Here is a 12,576-nt window from a genome sequence, read left to right on the forward strand (position 1 = left end):
ACGTCAATGTGACGTCACTGAGTTCGAGTTACTTTCGCACTTTGGAACCGCTCTCGCGCACACTCTTACACTCTAAGAAAAAAATAGAGTATTTGGGGAGTATTTCTGCCACACAACTATAATCGTCATCGACCTCAGGCAACTTCCTCGCGTTATCACCGCGGTGCCGGCACTTCCCGGTCACCAACGCCGTTCGCGCCCTAAGCGTGACATAGCATACTTGGTAGGAAAGTGGCGAGAATATGGTTTTAACATACCAATATAGGAACATAGAATATACCAATATACCAATATAGAATATAGCAAGCCAGATGACGATTATAGTTGTGTGGCAGAAATACTCCCCAAATACTCGATTTTTTAATTATAAACAAAAAAAAAACACGAAAAAGTCGAGTATTTGAGTTTGCCACGGAACAGTAATCGTCACCCAGATTGCTCGCGTTTCATTTCTTGAAAACTCGGCTCGTGCAACTTTCCTGTCAATAATACTATGTCACGCTGATAGCACGCTTACCGTTGAGGACCTCGAAGTAACGTTACCGTGATGATAACGTAAAGAAGGCACGTGAGCCAAATGTTTCCTTTGTAAAATTGCGATCAACTGTGAATTATAGGACCTCGTGGTAAAATACATACGGTCGCTCCATTTCGCTTCGCACCGCGCGCTCCCTTTTCGGCACTTTTAGGGCGGGGAAACCTTTGGCCGTGATTCCACAAGGTTTCTCTCGGGAGAGACACCGGTGAAATCACCTGCCTTCCGGCGGTGGCGGGAGGTGGGAAGGAAAAGGGAGAGGGGGTACGCTCTTTTTACTGCCTTATCGGGACTCGAGTTCTCATCGCGAACCGCCCGTAGGCTTTCCCACGTTCTTTTCTGTTGCATTTGTACTGCAGCCAGGGCTCGAGGCAAGGAGACGTGGAAAGAATGTCCAAGGGTGTGCACGGGCAAGGTGCGGGCGTACTCACCAAAAGGGCAGAATGTGTTCATCGACTGAGGGCGCGTACGGTTTGGATATCGGTATATTATAAAGTGAGCCAGGAAATGGCACACCACTCCCCACTCTCCCGTGTACAGTCGCGGGCCCACCCACAGATTTTTCTTCATGTTTCGACACGTCCCATTATAGAACACTTCGTGGTCCTCTCAACGTTTTTCGGTCACGGACAACTACGCATTAGCGAGGGAGGAGTGTGTCTAGTGTCTCCTTTACCACGGCCTATCTGCCCCCGCCTTATCTTTGTAACTTAAGAACTCACGTCCGGGGACACGGTATCTACTCAATATCAAGTCTACTGTGCGAATGAATTTGTAATGCTGTAGATACTTAATTGAGTTTGAGTTTATTCACCATAATCATGTGAGGTTACATATAGAGTGGGATATAGATGGTAGCGAACCATGGGAACAAAAATGACAGGTGTAACCTTAAGGGACAAGAAGGAATCGGTATTTGCAGGCCATGCAGCTCGTAGGCAAGATAACCGCTGGCCATTGAGGGTGACAGACCGGATTCCAAGAGAAGGTAAGCTTGCGATGGGGAGGCCGAAAGTTTAGGGGGTCGGTTGAGATTATGAAGTTTGCCGGGATAGCAAACACTGAACAAAATGTTACCTAACGCCACCATTTGGAAGAACGCATTTTCCATATCCTATAGATGGATGGTTTCTGTAGATATTTGGCTTCAGAATCCCAGAAACATATCGATACTGATCCCCAGAAGGACTAAGATCTGGACCCCGAATGGGAAATACAGATTTTTTTTTCCGCGGTTTTTTCCGCACATGGTGAACGCATGCGGTGCCTCAAGAAACAAAAAATGCTTGAGATCCTTCCCGTATCTGTAGCTTACCCGTACAAAGCGTTATTAATCGCCACAGGTGAGTAAATAATGCGAATACCATTTAGAAAAGACACAAACATATTATTCCTCGTGAAGTCGTGGGCCGCATGTGGACCACTGGCCGCGTGGTTGAGACCCCTGATTTAGAATGAATGGTAGGTTATATTTCGAATGTTCTAGTTTATAGACTGTGCGAAAATGTGATATAAACCACTCTTCTGCATTGCGACATCCACATACCTCCAACTTAAGGCATCACCATCTTTCTCTCTGACACGTAAAGCCTTAGAATGAATTTTTTTTTTCATTGTACTTTTCGTAGTACGCAGTCTCTGCTCTTGCCGTTTACTCCATATCTCACGCCACAGTTCCGATAGCCAAACGCCATATTGCTTTCGTCGCCGTCAGCAGTAAAGCGTGGCGGCCATTTCCATTTTACGAGCCAATAACCGGGATTCCCATTACATCTGATGTTCTATGTCGTGTAACGGGACATTTCAAAGAAGTGTTAACTCAGCCGCTCCGAACGCGTCGGGGGCAATTTCGATCGTGAGACCGCAACGGCGAATGTTCCCGCACGAACGAGAAACGAAGCAGCGCGACAAGCGGACAGAAACGATATCTTGCGGGAGCTGCGGTAATGACGCAAAACCGCAGTGAAACGAGAAATGGGACATATTGGATTTTGTGCTGACTTACTGAGCGTTTCTTTATTCAACCTTTAAGTGCGGAGCACTTTGGAGGCCCGGGCTGTCGTACGCTGTCGTATGCTGTCGTCGCCAGGCGTAACGCAGGCAAAACCACGTATAAAAATAGAAAAAAAAGCAGGAAGCAAGCGAGCTATAGAAAAAGAGAGAAAGAAAAGGGGAAAATAGGAAGAAAAATATAAATAAATAGACATAAAGACAGGAAAAAAGACAGAGAAAAACTGGAGAAGAGGAAAAGAAAGAAAGAGAGGAGGAAAGAAAGAGAGAACCGAAGAGAAACAAAGAAGGCTGCCCAATTCCGCACTTCTTTCAGGCTTGCACCACCAGTGCGAAGATGCCTTAAATTTTTAAATTTTTGTTTTTAATTTTTCAGAAGAAAACGTTTCGAAGTTTGATTTGTTTTAATCATTATTTACTGAAGTGGCGTGGAATTTCGTAGCAAGCTGGTGCTTTTTCGCGGCTCTCTAGAAATGGCTGCGACTGCAATCGCGTTTTGGAAGGGAGAATCAATTTGCACTTCAAAAGCTAAGGGTCCCGTGTAACATTCCGTGTGACGTCATCGGTACAGTTGCACGTCGCTGTCGACCCTGACTTCGAGAGTACGGACGCTGGCAAAACAGTAAGAACCGCGAAGCGGCACGGCGTAGGTTACTGCCCTCTGCCCCCTTTACACCGGCAAAAATTTCACACGCTTCCTTATGCGTTTGCCCTAAGATGACTCGAAGGAGAAAACCATCTTCTTTTTCTTCTCATCCTATTGTATTGATGCTCCATCTCCTCCAACCTCCGGCCCCCCAAAGGCTTTCTGCTCCTAACGTGTTTTTTTTTTTCTTTTTTTTTTTCACTGATATGCCATGTTACATTGAGGTAATGGGCCTTTCGGTACGCCCTCGGCCCACATGCATGTACTTGAGTATCGCGTGACTTGTAAGCGTCTTTTATTGCTTAGTTTTTCTTTCATCACTCGTATGGACGCAACCGTCTCGCGTAATCTGGAAATCTTTGTTTACTCGTTGACAAATATATACGGCTTCCGCCTAAAAATTGCGACACTTGTGCAACGGCAGGCAGAACCGCGCCTTTCGTTGAAATTGCGTGGCAGTGGTGTGACGTCATACGTGACGTTGCTGCCCATGGTCACGTGACCCCGACCTGGTGATGTGCTCCAGTCTCAGATAACGCTGCCTTGTGAAGATATAAGTGAGAAGGGTAGCGTTACAAGAAAAAACGCCGCCAAAGCACTCCGTACATATGGTTAACCGGCAAAGCGGAAACATGCTGCCCGGTGTTTATCACGAGCTGGGATCTATCGAAGTGTCTTCTGTTGTAGCTTTTGGTTTCGCTATCACCACATATAAGAGATGCGCGCTTCAAACTCTGCGTTTGGCGATGTTAGCTTAAATGATATTAAGAACACCTAAAGCAGCGGTCTCAATCAAGCTCACCTCAGCTATCGGGCCGTAGTCACGAAGTTTAGTCACACAAGGGCCGTGTCAGTGAAGATGGTGGGAGCGGGAGTAGGGGGGGGGGGGGTGCGGAGAGAGTTTGCACTAAATGTCACCTAACGTCGCCATTTGAAAGAACACCTTTCCCATATCCCATATAGGGTCATTTTTGAAGGGGATTTGACGTGAGGTTTCGAAGAACAGATCGATACTAATTTGCACAATGACTAAAATCTGTACGCCGATTCTGAAATATAGAGTTTTCGTTCCAAGATGATGTTTCAAATTATAGCGACCACATGTGGTGCCTCACGAAAAAAAAAAAAAGAAAATGCTTGATGCCAGTCCAGTCTCTGTACCTTACCATCACAAAGCGCTATTAATTGCAATAGGCGAGAAAATAAGGCGAGTACTATTTAGCACAAAACTTTATTTCGTGTGAAGCCGCGGGCCACGTGTTTGAGACCCCTGACCTAAAGGATTTTATGGGTAGCGATTCATGCTGCTGCGGGCATCGTAACCAGCTAAATATGGTGACAAAACCTCAAGAGAAACTAGTGCGAGCTCGGAAACCTTCCAAGGTGGCGTATGCTAGCACTGTGTCTTCATTATACTTTCTGCGCACTCGCGGACCACCACATTTTCCCACTTCCTAGCCATGTAGAGCTTTCCTTAAAAAAAAAAAGATATTAGTAGATTCAACGTGGCGTTGCAGTCTCAAACACAGTCTGCGTGAGTTGTTTGTCGACAAACGAAACGAGACGCTGAAGCTTTCTATCTCATCGCTTCCAGACCATGGAGCACGACGCCACCGCGGTGTCGTCGTGCAGCTCTGTGCGACGTCTCGTTCTGGTGGCTGCCGCATTGCTGCTGACGCAGTCCTGGCCCTCAGCTCGGGCCATGGGCGCGGAGAGCCAGTGCGACCCCCCGGGCGTGTGGCAGACGGGCCAGGCGCTGGATGAGACCGCCTCCAAGGCTTCCGGCGCCAACGTCAGCCTTATCGAGCCGACCCGGTCCGGGAAGCTGCAGGAGTGCGTCGACCGCTGCTGCAAGAGAGGTACGTGCGTAGGAGGAGCTTGAAAGACAGAGGAAGCGGCTGTGTGTGCATTTCTATGAGCGAAGAAACAGCGCTAGAACAACACGAAGACGAGCGGACACAAACACGGCGCCGTGTTTTTGTCCTCTCCCGTGTATGTGGGGCTGTTTCTTCGTTCAAAAATCAGTATGTACCAGCTAGCCCAATTCAAGACGTTAATACATTTCTATAAGCCTTGCGATTGAGCATAAACGAGCGACAGGGCTCTGCGCAGTTTCCCAAGTCTTAGGTGGCTGATATTAACAGCAGAAGCTGTGTAAGCTTCGCAAAACTCCGGTTGGCGTCACGCACAAAACTGGGTGGGTATGCACCTCAGAAAGCGGGTATGTTCCAAGCAGCTCCTGGCATACTATAGCGATGCTTTGTCTATTCAAGAGTGCTAACGCAACATACGCGTCAGGGCATTTACTGATATTTTCCATCTTTCTTTCCCTCTCTCTCTCTCTCTAATCTTTATATTACACATTTCCCATTCTCCCAGCGTAAGGTATCCAACCGGGCATGTGCCTGGTTAACCTCCCTGCCTTATATTTTGTTTTCTTCCTTCCTTCCTTCCATAGTATAGTATAACAAGGTGGTAGGAAAGAGAAGTATGGCGGAGGAGGAGGGATGTGATGGTGAGGAGAAAGGGAAGGAGGGGAGGTTACAGCAGTGCATAGCCTTGTATAAATCTAGATTATCAGGGGGATGGGAAACGGAAGTGAGGGGGAGGAGAACTGATGATAGGGTATGGAGGAGGGAAAGGAGGAGGTGAGAGGGGAAACCATAGCATAACCTTATATAGTATAGCATAGAAAGGAGTTGGAAAGAGAAGTGTTGGAAGAGAAGCTTAAACTAAGCCACGCAAGGCTTCAAACAGCGAAACTGCACGATTCTGAAGACTAATCTGGTTGTTTCTTGTTTCTAGGCCTTAGCTAGGTGATGCAGGTTGTTTCTAGGTTGCTTACAGGTCGTAGCTAGGCTTTAGCTAGGTCATGCTAGGTTGTTTCTACGTTGATTCTCAGCGCAGAGAGGTTCGAGTTGAATCACCGACAGTCACAGCCACGACAGGGATGTCCAAACTCCAGAGACAGAACCTTGCGCTGAAACCAAGCGTTCGCACCTCTCATAGATCTACGGACACGTCGTCGTTGGCGTAGGCCTTCCATCGCTTCTGGGTTTTCTCGCAACCGCCGTTGCCTCTCCCATTCCCTAGTATTCTCTCCTTGTACGTATTCGGGATCTTCGGCTCGCCGCCCTCGCTTTGCAGGCATTTGTTGGGCTAACTGTTGCCTTCTTCCATTTTAGTGGAAGTTATGTGTAGTACGACTTGCCGAATTGCTGTAGCACATAACCGTTTATGATGACGATAATTTTCTGATAAGCCACACAGTGGCGCATACCTGTTTGATGACGATAGTTTTCTTCTTCAAATTTAGTGGGCCAGTGGTGAGTAGCGGGATTTGTCCAATTTCTGTGGCGCATACCCGTTTATGATGATGATAGTTTTTTGTTACGGGGTGAACAAGCAGTGTAAGAAATTACGCCACAGTCACCTTCCCGCTGCATGCTTCGCATCACGTCGATTCCCACGGTACGTGGGATCTGCCAAAATTCTTTTAAATGCGAAGCATTTCTTAGCGAACTTCTGCGACTTTGAGCGTATCTATCTATCTATCTATCTATCTATCTATCTATCTATCTATCTATCTATCTATCTATCTATCTATCTATCTATCTATCTATCTATCTATCTATCTATCTATCTATCTATCTATCTATCTATCTATCTATCTATCTATCTATCTATCTATCTATCTATCTATCTATCTATCTATCTATCTATCTATCTATCTATCTATCTATCTATCTATCTATCTATCTATCTATCTATCTATCTATCTATCTATCTATCTATCTATCTATCTATCTATCTATCTATCTATCTATCTATCTATCTATCTATCTATCTATCTATCTAGCAGCCTACGACTGTGCTCTCCTGGTCGCTTGGTTAATCGAATGTTCACCAAAATTGGTATGGCGTAACATGACTGTATGACGAACATAAATGACAAGTCATAACATGAAAATCACGACACGCATGTCATGTACAGCATGACTTACGTGCGACGCTCATGGTGCGCTGGAGGCCGTTTCGCTAGCTTGATATACAGTGAAATTCGTATCTTGCGATGTGACTGTGTGACGAACATAAATAACACGAGTTAACATGAAAGTCATGACACAGATGTCATGTACAGCATGACTTCCGTGCCGCGCTCATGGTGCGCTGGCGGCCGCTTCGCTAGCTTGATATAAAGTGAAATTGGTATCTTGCGATGTGACTGTGTGACGAACATAAATAACACGAGTTAACATGAAAGTCATGACACAGATGTCATGTACAGCATGACTTCCGTGCCACGCTCATGGTGCGCTGGCGGCCGTTTCGCTAGCTTGATATAAAGTGAAATTGGTATCTTGCGATGTGACTGTGTGACGAACATAAATAACACGAGTTAACATGAAAGTCATGAAACAGATGTCATGTACAGCATGACTTCCGTGCCACGCTCATGGTGCGCTGGCGGCCGTTTCGCTAGCTTGATATAAAGTGAAATTGGTATCTTGCGATGTGACTGTGTGACGAACATAAATAACACGAGTTAACATGAAAGTCATGACACAGATGTCATGTACAGCATGACTTACGTGCTACGCTCATGGTGCGCTGGCGGCCGTTTCGCTGACCTGATCTACCCCGAAGTTGGCATTGCGCGACGTTACTGTGTGACGAACATAAATAATAGGACTTTATATGAAAACCATGACACGCATTTTCCTCAATGACATACAAGACGATGTATGCAGCTCTTTGCTGGCTGCTTCGCATTACATCGATTCCCACAATGCGTGGGATCTGCTGGCTTTTTTTTTTACGTTCCGCACCAAAAATTTCAGACGCAGAAAAACTAACAAGGAATGATTTAGCACGGGCACTGTGCTTAGAACAAAGGTGAACGATTTACAGCACAACATGTACTCTTCATGTGCCATCACGATGCCAAATGCGGCATCTGGAAATAAAGATTCCACGAGCGCAATCTATTCCTGTGCGATGCGGAATTATCCGTCCGAATTATCGCTCTTATGCAAGTAATTCATTACTTAGGCAGTCGACTCTCACTATTTGACGAAGCTTTCGCAACGAGGAAATATGCAGTACGCGCGGGGATACTACTAACAAAACGCCATTGGACGCATCTTCCTATCTCATTGCACTTTTCTTCAAGTTAGCTTGACGAGTACGAACTAGCTGGAACAAATTACGTATTATCAGTTGCTGTACAAACGTGTGACCTCGTATTCTTTTTTTCTTCTGCATCTTTGTGCAGATGACTGCAGCGTCGCCACTGTCAAGGTCCAAGACAAAGGTACCGTTCTTTGTGCCCTGTTCAACTGCAACCCGCCGGAGAAATGCATCTTCAAGAAATCCGCCAGGCTTCTTAGCCTGGACCGAACGGCAACCGCCTTCCTAAGGCGGGTCGTTGCCGGTTGGCCCAAGTACAGCAACGTCGAGGTGCACACCGGCAATCTGACGTCCACCAATGCCACATCGAGTTCGACATCGACGTCTTCACCGACTCCCGACACGACGTTACCGTTCGTCGCGGAAGTGACGACTGCCAACGTCACCACTCCAGCCTTCGGGTACAAGTCTACGACGACGGTCGCGTCGGCTCCGAAGCTCAACACGGAAGACAGCGATGCCAACAGCCCCGCCGCGACGACGGAGAGCGTCACCGCAGCGTACGGTGTGAATGCTTCCACGGCGTCCACGACGCGAGTGCCTCTAGGCCTTAGCGGTATATTAGACCTTCTGAACCACGTGGCCGAGTCTAGGACTCACTCCGAACTTCACGAACAGACATCTTCATCTACGGACAGTGCCAATCATGTTTCTGGGGCGTCGTTTTCCGTGACGTCATCAACGACAGAATCGTCTCCCCGATCGTCCTCCACCACGCCCGCCAGCGACGACATGTCACCACCAGCGTATTCCGACATGCCAGTAGCGTCTACATCGACCGAAGGGACGACTAGCACCACCACGACGGTGTCGTCCGCTTTGGAGGCTTCCATGAAGAAGATCCTTCCCACGAACACCTTCGACGGCGACGCCTGGTGGTCCAGGCTGTCGGCCCCCATGAAGGCCTCAAACCCATCGACAAACGCGACCAGCGTCACTACCCTGAGCCCGAACGCGACCGAGAAGTCGACCGATGTGGAGGCCAAGACCAACGACCTCAGGGGACCCATCCAGATCTTCGCGCCGACGACGTTGAACGTCGACCTGACGGCCGCCAAGGCGTCGCCCTCGATAAGCCTTGTGATAGGCCTGTGTCTCGGCCTGCTCCTAATCTTCGTCGTTATGGGCCTTATCGGCCGAAGGATTCTGGACGTGTGGCAGAGGAGGCACTATTCCAAGATGGACTTCCTCGTCGACGGCATGTACCACGTGACGTGAGCCGCGGATTCATAGTTGGGAACTGTAGCGCGTTACGAACAAAGTTTCTTGTGCAATGCGAGCGCTAGCTGATGGTCGCCAACGTGCTAAATCCCCTCGTGAAAGGGATGAGTGGTCGACCTGGATGTTGTTCTAGAAAGCCCTCGGAAACACCTGCTTCTTTTGTGCAATGAGGTGACGTCCATACTGCATCTTTCTTTTTTTACGCGCAGGTGTACCTATACAATGTTTCTTGTTCTAATTAATATAAACGGCGGTGTGCTGCCTAGTTTATAAGTACTGACATGACTGATGCCGTGAAAGCTCCGTCAACACGTATACGTTGAAAGCACAGATACATTGAAAGCACGTATACGTTGAGAGGTGCATTGTAGACTTCGCAGACATGGGACCTAAGCGAAACATGACAGAACACCAGGGGCGTAGCCAAGGGGGGGGGGGGTTCAGCCGCCCCCCCGAAATTTTTCAGTTTTGCTTGCGTATATAGGCATGCACACATACAAACGCACGCACGAACATACATAAAGTATGGTTGAAACCCCCCCCCCCCCCGAAAAAAATTTCTGGCTACGCCCCTGCAGAACACCGATCAATAATGACTTCGGCATGCTGCAAACTTCACTGCTTGTGGATTCCGACAGGAAACGTTGGATCTGCTGCCTTTTCACTATGAATCACTTAGCCGAGTCTCCTGCAGAAAAGTAAGAATGCAAGACGCTGAAACAGCGATAAAAGGATGTGTTTCTGTGGGCTTTCTGCTGTTTTTTTTTATAAATACATTTTTTTTTGTTCTTACATGTGGCGACCATCAGCTGGGCTCCAGATCAAGTTTTGTACAGACATGAACTGTTGGGCAGCAGATTTGTTCGATACGGGAGTGCATGATCGTATGCCAGTGAAAGAACGTTTTCTTTTTTCTTGTTGGTTGATTGTTTGCGAAGCTTCTTTCCGATTTGTTTTTCTTTTTTTTTTTTTGGCGCGTGTGCGTCCTCGTGGAAATCAAAACTCCTCACCAGGCGCAGTCTGCTGGCGAGACTGATCCGTATACGTGCATTCTCTAGGGGACCTTAGTCTTGTAAGATATGATGGACAGGTGTTGGTTGACTAAAAGACCAGGATAAATTAAAAGCAGGTGTGGCTAATCAGGACTAAGCCCGGTTGGCAACCCTGCACAGAGGACAGAGGTTTGAATGACTTGTGCAGCTAAAAAAAGAAGGGACTCCTGTGTTCATGTACGCTGAAATTGTCAACCTGTGGGGATTCTCAGCACTGCATGTGGACAAACGTTCCCCTAAGCCTGGTTGTTTTCCGGTGCAATTGCAACAGCGCTGTTGTGAATTTGTGCGACCATGATGTAAATGAACATGAACCCAAGATCTTGGTCAGTACGAAAGGTCTTCCATTTAGATATGGCACGTCTGGAGCGGACGTGTAAGGTGAGCCGTTTACATGCTAATAAGGCGGCAATAGGGGCTAGTTGGTAAGTCTTCATGCTTGTGATGGAGCATGGAGCCGTTTACCTTCTAAGGACAGCGTATTCTCAACCATGATCATTACGATCGGCGCTGTCGACCATTCCCATCTAAAAAGGGTGCGCTTTGTCGAATGTAGATAAAGTAATATTCATCACCTTGCAGAAGGCCAGTTAGAAGGCTTAGCAGCGAATTCATACAACAGCAAAATTGTGTGAGTGCCACTTCTGTAATGTATGACGTGCTAGCGTTTTTAGGTGCTGGTTTGTGTCGGCTCTTGATGAAGATATAGATAAGGCATGCGCTCCTTCATGCGCTCGCCTTCAATGTTCAAAGTACTCAGTATTGAAAATTACGGCTTGTTGCTCGTGCTCCTTTCTCGTAGCCAAATCAGCCAGCGTGATTGGTGTGCTGAAAGTGTCTCGATGCGCTCAATATTTCCTGAGAAAAAAACAAACAAACATTGATGTGGTTATGGCGTATAAGTAAAACGTAGAGAAGAGAATCATGGTCGTTGACAGACCTTATGTTGTTGTGTCTCTGATACCAGTCATTCGCAAATGGCTCATCGTAATTAAGCACGACCAAGGCACATATACAAGCACAAGTAGATTTGGTTTGTTATCAGTCGCATGATAGAAGACATTTGCCATTTCCATGAGGGAGGAGAGTAAACAGCTGTACAGAAATATTCATTGAGTAGTATGTCTCTCTCTTTCTTTTTGGCATTGGCGCCACGACGATAAAAAGTACACATTACCTTACATATCTCCACCACCCAATAACATGAACATATCAGGTCACAATGAGAAGCACACACCTGCATGCGAGATCATATAACATACATGGCAACATCATAGATACGTGATATATATGTTTTTTGTAGCTGAGCCACACCGGGAAGTTCACGGAAGTTGCGATCTTTAGAATGACGTCTTTAGTCGTATTAATACCGAAACACCTTGACAAAATTTGGTTACGTACGTTGGACGATATAGCACAAACAGATGAGGTATATCAGTCAGGAGTATAGGTTGACTTTTAACCAAGAAAAGGAACATGCTTTGTCACCCATCCCCGTTTCTCACCGGAGCTTTCAGCGCATTTTAACGGTCACTCCGAGTTGCTCGCTCAGTAGCCCACCGCAAACGATTCTGACTCGAGCTCATGAAGTTCATCAAGACGGTGTCTTCACAAGCGTATTGCGAAGGCACGTGCCTTGGTTTAAAGCAGCTCTCTAATCTCTTTCTTACGCAGTACCAGACATTATGTCGTGGTTCACGGAATCGAATCTGGTTATGTCAAGCGCAGTACGCCCCATCCATTCTCGTGCGACCCTTAAGTGACAGATATTGCTGCCTCTCTCCGTAGTCTACCTTACAGCAGCGTTATCTGCGATGCGAGTAAAAGATTGGAGCGAAAGTGTTTTGTAAGCACGAGCACGTCACTGTCGTTTGGTCTCGTATGTGTAGACCCACCACAACGCAGGAACATGGCGACTCAAG

The 12,576-nt window shown here is 47.0% G+C and overlaps 1 protein-coding gene across 1 annotated transcript in view; it reads left to right on the forward strand.

Annotated features, from left to right (window-relative positions):
• Nucleotides 1-10,009, forward strand: part of LOC119402025 (uncharacterized) — a 41,836-nt gene extending 31,827 nt beyond the window's left edge. The window contains exons 2-3 of the mRNA XM_037669088.2: nt 4,786-5,050; nt 8,467-10,009. Coding sequence (XP_037525016.1) covers nt 4,789-5,050; nt 8,467-9,599 — 1,395 coding nt within the window. The 5' untranslated portion in view covers nt 4,786-4,788 and the 3' untranslated portion in view covers nt 9,600-10,009. The remainder of the gene's footprint in view (nt 1-4,785; nt 5,051-8,466) is intronic.
• Nucleotides 10,010-12,576: the final 2,567 nt, after the last annotated feature.

Source organism: Rhipicephalus sanguineus, chromosome 8 (genome assembly GCF_013339695.2).
Source record: "Rhipicephalus sanguineus isolate Rsan-2018 chromosome 8, BIME_Rsan_1.4, whole genome shotgun sequence".
NCBI classification, from domain to species: Eukaryota; Metazoa; Arthropoda; class Arachnida; order Ixodida; family Ixodidae; genus Rhipicephalus; species Rhipicephalus sanguineus.